The 11,305-nt window shown below is 33.2% G+C and overlaps 2 protein-coding genes across 2 annotated transcripts; one reads left to right on the top strand and one right to left on the bottom strand.

Annotated features, from left to right (window-relative positions):
• The first annotated feature begins 3,087 nt into the window (after positions 1 to 3,087).
• LOC123706299 (putative defense protein Hdd11) lies at positions 3,088 to 7,921 on the top strand. Its single transcript, XM_045655494.1, has 5 exons — positions 3,088 to 3,200; positions 3,770 to 3,941; positions 4,325 to 4,495; positions 6,931 to 7,031; positions 7,736 to 7,921. Exons 2-5 carry the CDS (start codon positions 3,783 to 3,785, stop codon positions 7,806 to 7,808), a joined length of 504 nt encoding a protein of 167 aa, XP_045511450.1. The 5' UTR covers positions 3,088 to 3,200; positions 3,770 to 3,782; the 3' UTR covers positions 7,809 to 7,921.
• A 766-nt stretch (positions 7,922 to 8,687) lies between these two features.
• LOC123706297 (MKRN2 opposite strand protein) lies at positions 8,688 to 10,823 on the bottom strand. Its single transcript, XM_045655493.1, has 4 exons — positions 10,506 to 10,823; positions 10,343 to 10,420; positions 10,038 to 10,245; positions 8,688 to 9,866 (listed from the first exon to the last, which is right to left on the bottom strand). Exons 1-4 carry the CDS (start codon positions 10,628 to 10,630, stop codon positions 9,633 to 9,635), a joined length of 645 nt encoding a protein of 214 aa, XP_045511449.1. The 5' UTR covers positions 10,631 to 10,823; the 3' UTR covers positions 8,688 to 9,632.
• Positions 10,824 to 11,305: the final 482 nt, after the last annotated feature.

Genomic DNA, 11,305 nt, shown 5'->3' with positions numbered 1-11,305 from the left:
GCAATTTTATAAAATGCAAAGGTCTATTAAATCTCATGTAATGCATTGCATGTAACATTTCATATACATAACTACTGGTAGTGTGGTGTCAAGAATATGTTTTTTTTGTGTTGGAATTATTCAAACACATGTTTCTTTTACTTTTTAAATATCAATAGCGTTAGATTTAATCTATACCATACGAACGATTAGGTACACTTCGATAGATTATAATTTAAAATAGGTACCTATCCATGTTATAATTACAATTATTCGACACTGCAATCTCACGAGTTTTTAAAATCTAACGACGACAATGTGTACATATGTGTACCTATGCTAGAGAACTAATTTTTTAGTTATCAGTGATGTAGAGTATCCAAAATACACACACAAGCTATGGAAAATACTTGCTTTGGTTAATATATTATTATATAATTGTATATTATTGTAAAGGTTCATACTCGGGTGAAGACGCGCGGCAGTCGTTAACTACTAGATAATAATATATTACTTGCTCTGTGTCGTTATCAGTGAACGTCACAGCCTCACAAGTCACAGCTCACACCACAGAGCAAGTAATATGGCTCACACAATATAGGCAGTGGTGGGGGCCGAAGCCGGGTTGCTTTTGATGCACATCTCATAAATAGGTACTTACTTATTTATTTTATTTATTTGTTATTATACTTTTATAAAATGGAAAAGAATTACAATTACAATTCTCATACAGCTTTATATTATGCACAGAACATATTATATAGAGGTATTATGTATAACGTCACCATGCGACCCCTTTAGGCAAAGGTTAAGTGTAGCTGTATAAGGGAGGCATCAAAATCTCATTTGTATATAATATATGTATTTATATTTTATACTGATTTAATTTTCATGTAAAGAGAACATAACATATTACAATTATTACATAATAATGACTTAAGCTTAAGGATACTGGAAAAGTATCCTCTTTTTTTTGCCGACAAATTAAACAGATCTAGAGTTTATCAAGTACTGTGTATTTAACAGGAAAATTATTTTCCTCGTGCATTATGCAGCGTAAAAATATTGTATACCTTAAAAAAAATGCAAACTTTGCTTGCAGTAGGTAATTTCAATTACAGCTTTTCTAATCTATCCTTATCAAAATTGCAAGTTAATGAAAGGAAGCTGTAGATGATAATAATAATTATTAAATAGGGCGTAGGGATGTGACGACCCCATCGCCCACGGTTGGAATATCTATTGTCGACGTGACAATAGATATTCCACCCGTGCAGTCAGTCAACCCGCAGGACACCTTGTGGCGGGGTGTCGGGGAGTAGCGACCCCGCGGGAACCGAGTGCTCCCGGGGGAGGCCCCTGTCTTCATCTCCGGCTTGCCTTCACCGGCCGGTCGGAGTGAAGCCTGACGAGGACAGGACCCCCACCTCTGGCTTGCCTTAACCGGCCGGCCAGAGTGGAGTCGCGAGAGCTTTTAGCTCGAAGGGTGGATGCGAATCGTAAGTGGCGAGTGGGCACGTGATGCTGGACCCTCAGGGAGCGCGTGATCGTAGTTTAAAGTCCAGGGACGCCTCTCCACCCTTAGCTGCTCACAATATGTTGCCCCCTTGTAGCACTATTGCAGCGACTTATTTCGGGGGCCCATACGGTGAGAGGGCGAGTCACCACCTGCCAACATTTTTTTGCTATATCTTAGTAGAAAGGCAGGTGCCATAGTCTTCCATAGTCCTTAATTCCGGTCCATTAACATCCCATTCCATAGCCCAGTTTATTTTGTTTCTTTATCTTGCAATAGTCCTACATCGGCCGCGGACTGCCCAGGGCTGTATCTCTATAGTGCAGTCATGGGCAGGCTGCGGCTGGTGTCCCACAACACAGTAAAGTTCTCAAAAGGGCCTCTGCGTGTTGGATCCGTGTCCCCACGTAAGCCTTCCAAAGGACCGGGTACCTTGCTTATGATGGTACCCGTGTATTATGGAACTGAGATACATTATTAAATAAAAAATGTGTGCACGTAAGAAGTAAAGTTTCACTTCAATAATACAGACGATATCGAAATTTTATTTAACTGTTTCCATTATTATCATTTTTTAAATATAGTACTTTAATTAATAGTACTGGATACTACTTTAATTAATACCTATTACCTATGTCCTATGCAGGTTGAAGGAGGAGATGATGTGCAGGTGACCAGTGTCCTACCAAATTTGACAGTCGAAATATTAAAGGCAAACGAGTTAACGGCCTACAACGAATCTATAAGTATTGGTAAATAATATAAAAACTAAAAGCATTGGCCAAGGACAAGGTTAGAATAAAATTTAACATTATCGCCTAACGAAAACATTATTTATATTATGTTTATTGTATTGCGTAAAATTGGAGAATAAAGTTCTGAATGAAATTCGACTGAAAAAAGAAAACAGTATTGTCCCCTTGTTTCCATATATACTTACCTAGGTATATTTTGTACTTTCTGTGATACCTACTATTTAGACCACATGGCTCATAAACATTTTAAATAGTAGGTATCAGAAAGTTTTAAAATCTAATGAATGCAATAAAAAGATACTGAATGTTGTTTTTAATAAAGAGGTGATAACTATATTTTTTTTAAATATACCTATTGTTTGTCGTAGGCGTGCAAAGCAATGGCGAAAATGTTAATAGGTTCAAAAATAAGATAAAATTGACAAACAAGTAAACTGCTTTTAAATTGTCATTACTAGACGAAATTTAAATGGGACCAACCAGCCAGAGAAGGCATCAGTATTCAAATAAAAAGAAAGAATCATCAAAATCGGTTCACCCAGTCGAAAGTTCTGGATACCAAACCAAAAAAAAACAGTCGAATTTAGAACCTGCTCCTTTTTTGAAGTTGCTTGATTATTGGAATCAAAGCATAGCACTTTACTAGTATTCCAGTCAGATACCAAAAGCAACCGATGTACCATATTACTTCGTAGATCTAGCTTAAAAAGGCTTAATATATATAAAATCATAACTAGGGATAAAAAACAGCACTACTTAAGCTCTCGGGCATCTTTACAGATTACTGAGGAAAAACTGGATTTTTTATGAATAGTGTCAGCATGAGTATTGTTTGTGGTTTTGCCCTTCCAAGTCCAATTGCGAGTAAGAACCGATATATAGCTTAAAAGTTGCGAGGTCGCTACGTTCTTACCATTCACGCACTGACGCGCGCACGAATAAGTTTAAAGGTAAAAAATAACGTTTTTAAAATCGCCATTAAAACCTCATTTGTTCAATAACAAATATGTGTTGTTAATATACACAATGCTTTATTATTTAATATGCATTACATTACGATCATAATTTTTTTTATTGATGCCTTGACTTTTGTACTAGTATTGTCCAGTTTATTTGAAATAAATTTAAATATATATTTTTTTTAATTTGTTTGACCAATGCACCGAAATGCATTACCAATAGAGATAATTTGTTATTTTTTTATACTTATATCCAATAAGTTTCCAATTTTTGTTTATATTATCGCGAATATTAATTTGTATCGATAAAATGAACCGCTGCAGTTAAATAATTATTAAAAAAAATTAATATACTTAACACCTGTCACAGATAATAATTTTAAATTAATTTAAATATTAAGCAATCCGATGTGTTTCATAACACAACCTGTATAGCATTGCAAGAACTTTAGGATTGAAGAAGTAAGGACCGTGACCCCCTTTCGTGCACAATTTCGAGACGAACTTTAGCTTTACTAATAAATCACATACCTATAAGATATATTATTGTGTGCTTATAGAACATCTGTCAAGATGATGGTCACGTACATTTGTTTGGCTTTTGCGCTTGTGATGGGCGCGAACGCGTACTCCGCCGGTGCACCGGAAAGTGCCTGCCAGGACATGATCCCCAGGCATCCTGTGGACCCACAGAAGAGACCTGCGCCCTACACTATCACTACAAGCACTAAGGTAAGCAATGGTTTTATAATATTTAGTGGAATTAATTGAATTATTTTTCTATTGTGTTCATTGTAGTTTTCGATAATATTTAGTTCTTACTATTAAAAATATAAACCATTACAACTAATTTAAGTTTTATTATTTGGTAAACGTGGCTGGAACTATAAATTGTTTCGAAATTTACCTATATAATGCTTTATTTAGCGAAAGTAAAATAAGTACTTACGCCTAAAAAGATATATTATTTTACTTTTTTATAAATAACTATAAACATTTTTATTTAAAATAAATTTTGTAGAAATTATACGCTAATTAGTTATCTTTAATTTCTTCCTTACAACCCGATCATAAAACCAATTAATTACCATCCATTAACTCCTTATATCACACAGGTTGTCAAAGCCGGTACACCCATGCAAATAACGATCTCCGGCAAGTCTGCCTCCGATACCATCCGTGGTATCATGCTGCAGGCAAGAACCAGCAATGACAAGCCCGTTGGCACCTTCACTGTTGACGCCAACGACTCCCTCGCTAGAGTCATGAAATGTGATAATGACGGGGTAAGTAAAGAGATATAATAAATAATAATACTTAACATACATTAAGTACTTAGTTATTACTCAGAAATGAGAAGAAAACGTAGAATTATTACAAAAGGCAGATTTTAGAATTTGTACAACCACAAAACAAAGTAAAAGTTGCAAAATATACGAGTTAGGTCCTACCAAACCGAAAAAAATTGTAGTTACACAAAACTTAAGCATGTGCCACACTGTTTTATTAAACGGTGGTTTGAAACTTAGGTTTGAAACAGTGTAGATAGTAGTAAAGAAGAGATCTGTCTATACTTTTGTCCTATTGTTCCTAATGTTTTTTTATGTGCATTTTGACATTGGATCATGTAAGTTGTAACGAAAATGCAAATCGCAAGCCATCTTTATTCGTTATTTCAAATCTTTAAGATTTTTAAGTTTAGATAACGTCCTTATCACAAAATATATCGCATCAAACAAGACTACCTAACATACGTCCTACGTAGGTACTTTATAATTTATATTTACGTACATAATTCGTGGCTGTAATTAGCTAGAATCTAGATGGTATTCAAGTGTGTTAAATCTTGATTTAGCATTTTAACATAGACATGAACGACTAACGTTTGGCGGTTGATAATAATCCTATTAAAATTTCTATTTGACAGTTATTTTGCTTTGTTTTCTCAATTGGTAACGTTAATAAATCAAATAATTATTCAAAGGTTATGTACTGAACTATTATCTAATCAAAATACTCTCCTTTCTTACGCTACATCTAGCTAGGGACTTCTTTTTTGCAATTGGTGTTAGCAATAGGGTAGGTAGGTACATAATATAATATAAAATTTTCTTATAAAATCTGTTTTAGCTATTTGTATTCTTATAAACAGAAACTCGCTGTTTCACTTTTGGGTAGGTTTTAAAGTCTATGACTGACAAAAATAGTGAACAAAAGGTGGAAAATAAGTAATTAACACGACTTAACAACTAGGTAGTATATTATTTAAATCGTTTATTATTGTATTGTATAAATATATTAAACCCAAGTAACATATTTGAACTCAGGAAAGGAACTAAGTAGAGGCTTATAAAGCAAGGTCAAGATCGCGGGACTTATGTGACAGGGTTATGCAGTATAAATTATTTACTTCCTTTAAAATATGCAATGGTTAAATATTTTTGTCAATGGCTTTGCTAAGAATTATAAAAAATATATAGATGCGAGTATAGGAGTTAAGTATTGCGGCAAGAAATAGCCGTATAGGTAGTATAATATAATAATAAAATATTTAAAAAGGCCGTCGCGCAAGCAGATTTGTCTGGTCAAAAGGATTTAATATTTTCGTGATGTTATTGTTTTCTTCATTTATTGACTTTCCAGTTTTCAATTCGAAAAAATAGATAGTTATACTGAAATAAGCTCGATTAACTAAAACAAACAATGACGCCAATGACGCTCTTCTGTTTTATAATACCGGAATACAAAAGATTGCGCTATAATTGCCCAAATAATTTGTACCTACCTACATTATTTTAAATTTAATTAACTGACTTCTTTTAATTTAGATTTCAATGGTAAAAATGAGTAATAGTCAACAAATTTTTATACAAGTTGAGTGTTTGCCATTTTATTAGGTACATAGAATTAATCGCTATTGTTGCGACTTGCGAGGCCTTGGACCTCCACATTCACCCAAACGTTTCAGTGCTGCAGCAAAATGGCTCCAACGTTATAATTTACCTATAAGTAGGTTACCTATAAGAATGTTTAGGAATTTACTTTACTTGAATTTACTTTTTAGGAAGTTATGTATAGGAATCGAAAATATTATACTTATCATCAATTATGTTCCTACCGTTTCTTAAACTAGCATAAAAAGCTGCGATGAACTATCCTGGAAAGAAAACGTTTGACTAAGTGCTTATTATTTAATATTCTATTGAGGTCTACAAGATATAAACAAATAAAGTGACAAAGTTATACCTATTTATGTATAGGTAGGTACAAATTATTTATTTATTTATAAATACTTATTTTTTTATGCACATCCACAGCATAGAGCAATAATTGCGAAGCGACTGCGACTAACGTGACTTATTTGATATTTTCCCTATAACATTTTGAATAGCTATCAATAATGAAGTGTCGGATGATTTATTTTACAGGTAATTAACATAGTACATTAAATTATTATAATCGAATCGCACGTATACTACATAAAACAAAGCGATGCGCATAATTTGCATATCTAAACAAAGTTTGTAAAGTTACAATCACACGCAATGTAATTAGTACCAAGATACATTCGGGTCAATGCAATGCAATAAAACATCCAAGTAAACACTGGATCAGCAGACTATTAATTTGCCTTGATGCTACCCTACAATCATCAATCATAGCTACCATATCATTTCAGTAATGACTAAAATACCTATCTATAAATGTAAATGTTTTGCAGGACACAATCACCCACAAAAAACACGACGCTAAGGACGACAAGCAGACTGTCACCTTCACCTGGACTCCACCAAAAACTTTAAATGATGTTGTCAAGTTCAGGTAATTAAGAGTTTACCTATTAACAAATATTAGATGAATTTCTTTTTAAGTTTGATGCTCCGAGATCTGACATGAAATTTATGAGCACTAGCTTTCTACCCGCGGCTTCGCCCGCACAGTCAAAGAAAAAACGCGCATAGTTCCTGTTCTCGTGGGATTTCCGGGATAAAACCTATCCTATGTCCTTTCTCGGGTATCAAAATATCTCTATATACCAAATTTCATGCATGCATTTCATTGGTTCAGACTTCAGTAGTTAAGGCGTGATCGAGTAATAGACAGACAGACAGAGTTACTTTCGCATTTATAATATTGGTATAGATGTAAAATGTAGAATCTATTATTGCTGTCTGATATTTAAATAGATCTAAGTAACTTACGTTACTATCAGAGAATGTCGTATCATATATTTTATGTGGTGTGGCTACTTCCATAAATAGAACGTGCCTAAATATTACACAAAGATACTCAACAGATTAACCTTTGTTGCTCATTTATGTATAGTAAAATCTATCTTTATCTTCCCTATTGATAAATTTTGATTGATTTTCAAATATTTATCTACCCGTAATTTTAATTCAATCAAAATATCTGAATTTTTCGACACAATGTTTGAGTTTTTATAAGTTCTTATTTCTACAATGTGTAATAAGGTACGTATGTGCATGAATTCAATATTTTGAAATTATTTTCTTTTCCTACAGGGCTACCATCGCTCTCAACGGCGCTGTCTTCTGGGTTGGCCTAGAATCTGCACCAGTTAAAGTTGCCGCCTAATTATACATACACCGTAGATTAATTTTACCTCAAAACTGTATTATTAATGTATTTGTGTAATATTATTAATGTAACTAGATTATTTTATGCATAAAATAAACATTAAAAGGTCATAGGATGTTTCAATGAAACTACATCAATTATGAACAAATATTTTATTCCTATCATAGCACCTAGAAAATTTGCCTTAAAAATCCGTAATTTCAATTCTCGATATAACTGTAGGAACATCCCGCCAGCTTAGTTGAGTACTTAATGAAAGGGCAAGATTCAAATAATTCGAGGTTTAATAATAAATTTGAGCAAGTAAGTCTCAACTAAAACTGTGGGCGTATTATGAGAACCATCGAGATTTACAATAGGACAATATCACTTACGACACTTAATATTTATCCTAATTCGATTTATAGACACATCAAATATATCTAAATTTTAGTCCCAAATGTGGCAGTATGCATAATGCAGAAAGTTTTTGGGACTCAATCCCATACATTCAACAGGATAGAAATTGTAGCATTCATTATTGCTAGTGTGAATTAACTTCAATTAATATGCATACAAAAAAGTCAGTAGGCCATACACACACAAACAATTTCTACCCTGTGTTCCAGCTAACATAAATTCTACAAGACAGACTTCTACATAATTACAAGCTAATCCAGTAAAAATACTACAAAAACTGTTTATCAAAATCTCTCATACAATTATAACCAATCCGCTTTGAACATTACCATTTGACACACACTAAATGATATCAAAATTGTAGACATCTCGCACATATTATATCAAAGGGTACTGTTTTACATTGGAAGATTGTGGATTAATAGAAGACCTGAAACTTACTATTTAGTTCTCAGCTTATAACTGAATAGCGTTCATACAAAAATTCCAATAAGTGGGCTTAAAAATTTCAAATCACTTTAACCTATTAAGTAGTAAGGAAGAACGATAGTGCAATAAAATACATGAGTATATCCAGCAACTACAAGAAATGTACTCTTTAAGTATTATTTGTAAAAGGATCTAAAACACTAATTGACTACTAAATGACAATTCCTAAGGATGGCTATAATGTGATTGAAGAGTAGTTTTATTGATTAAGAATGTATGAAAGATAAATTTGTATTGTGATTAAAAGCACAGAATATATAATAGTACTATGTACAGAAGGTTCACTCCCTAACAAACGTCAACTTTAGGCATAAATAATAGCTAGCTGTATAGCTCAGGGTTGGTACTCGCCGCCGATTTATCATAGGTACGCGTCACACGACTAACGAAATGAGCGCGGGGACGGCGAGTGGCAGACAACCCGCGCTCGACTGCCAACTCAGTTGGCAACGGCGCGATACATACCTAAACTTCGGAGTGAAACCCCCCCGTTAACAGGCAATATGAATGTATTCATACAGTTATTAAATGAATGACAGTGATATATCTTGTAAGAACATGAAGAATGTTATTTTAATACAAATAAAAATTGCTTATATCATCATTCGGATGGAATGATAGAAATATTTGAAATTAAATACAAAAAACAATTCACCGACATAAATTACAAACACAGCCTAATTTAGACCTCTACATAACATCTTCCAACCTACAATAAATATTTATTACAATTATAATTATTAATAATTACTAATTAATAAAAATATAATGCACATTGAAAATAACATTTTAAATATAATAATATAGTAATAAATTACATTAAGCTTTCCTTTTGGTAAATTAAATGCACAGTATTTCACGGCCCTTAAATCTAATATCAATCACAGGTAATACTGAAAATCATAATGAATACATAAAAAACTCATAAAGCTATCATTGGTTCTGTATGAAGTAGCTTTGTCTCTTGAGCTGACGGTATAGAGATATGTATTTACCAGCGGCAGATGTTCTCGGCACCACATACTGTTTACAGAATAGCTTTGGGTCTTGGGCTTTTTCTGAGAGCTCACCACAATCTAATGCTCTCAAAAAAGCTAACACAAAAGTGAAGCAATTGTGACGTTCTTCATTATACCTCTCCGGTTCCCAGAGAGGGCTTGAGCTCACCTGTGTAGAGATTTGAAATTGGATTATTTAAGTTACTAGATAATAAATAATCTCAACTTTATTTTTTGGATCACTAGCATGTATTAACATTTAAATGTTTATCTGATAAATGAAAAAATCATCTATAGATGGAAAATAAGTAACCAAAAATAATATTGTAAAAAGCAATACCTTGATAAGAATACCATCCCAAATTTCATTCCACATCTCATCAAATTGCTCTAATAGCAAACATTGGTCCCAATCTGAACTTGTGTTGCATTGACTCCATTTTTTGGTCAAGGGATCAACACCTCTTATCCCTTCTTCACTGAACTCAATTACACACCCTTGGGAGTTAGTCACCCCGATATGTAAATCCTTAGAATTATAGTAGTCACTGAAACAATGTCGTTTGTTACGCATCGTAAGGGATGTGACTCATTCTCTTGGTAATGAGAATTATAACAATTGTTTTCACTATAAGGATAACTTACTTGAGGAAGTCCCCGTGTGTTGGCTTCATAATTATCGCTCGTGGATGTTGAGAAGCTTTTACAAAAGGATAGGGCACTCTGAAAAATATAGTATGATTAGTAACAAAACACTTCCAGTATGCTATCAGTACATATTTTTTTCGAATAATTCTATCATACATACCTAAAGGGTAACAGATTGTAGTCATATCTGTCGAGTGTTTGATGACAAACAGGGCATTTCTCAGGAATAATGGTGCAAAAAACTTTATGATCACAATGGTGGAAACAAAGGATTCCCGGATCCATTTTTGCAACTGAATTAATTTAGTTTTTTCACATAAAGAAAAGTGATTAGATAAAGAAAATGAATTCTACTATAATGAACAATATAAATGTTAAAGTGATCTAAGTAAAAAGGCCTAACTACACTGACAAAGCAAAATTCTAATGGGAACGAAAGCAAAACTATTGTTCAATGGCAATGCTCAATTGCTCAACCTTCAAGTTTCATACCTAGGCAAGCTCTTGACGTTTCGGGTTTACGTTCGGAAATAATGAACAAAACTAACAGAAATTATCTTTATATAAAAAAAAAATTTAAAGTTTAATGTAGAAAATAATTTAGTAAACGTGTTTTATTACTATATTACATTTTCTTAGGAAATAATTGTTTTTAATTTCGTCACAACGTAATGTGCTGATTATTTAAAACGACGCCATCTAATGTGTACTATTAATACTAAAAACCTTAACCACTATACCGTACAAATTATTATACTATTTTAGTTTTTGTCATACCTAGAAAAAACAATGCATAGGTAAGTGTGTGGGTTTGTGGTTTTATCTCTTTTTTATCTTTTACATATTATGAATTTCCGCACTGGCTGCTCAGTTATACATCCTTCCTCTATGACTGGCTGGTTCACGGCACGTTCGAACTTCAAATTTTAATGGAAGCCCCTGGTTTTTTCGTAACAAAAT

This window comes from Colias croceus, chromosome 3 (genome assembly GCF_905220415.1).
Source record: "Colias croceus chromosome 3, ilColCroc2.1".
Lineage (NCBI taxonomy): Eukaryota > Metazoa > Arthropoda > Insecta > Lepidoptera > Pieridae > Colias > Colias croceus.
The sequence above is the reverse complement of the archived record's forward strand: the minus strand, read 5'-3'. Positions and strand labels throughout refer to the sequence as shown.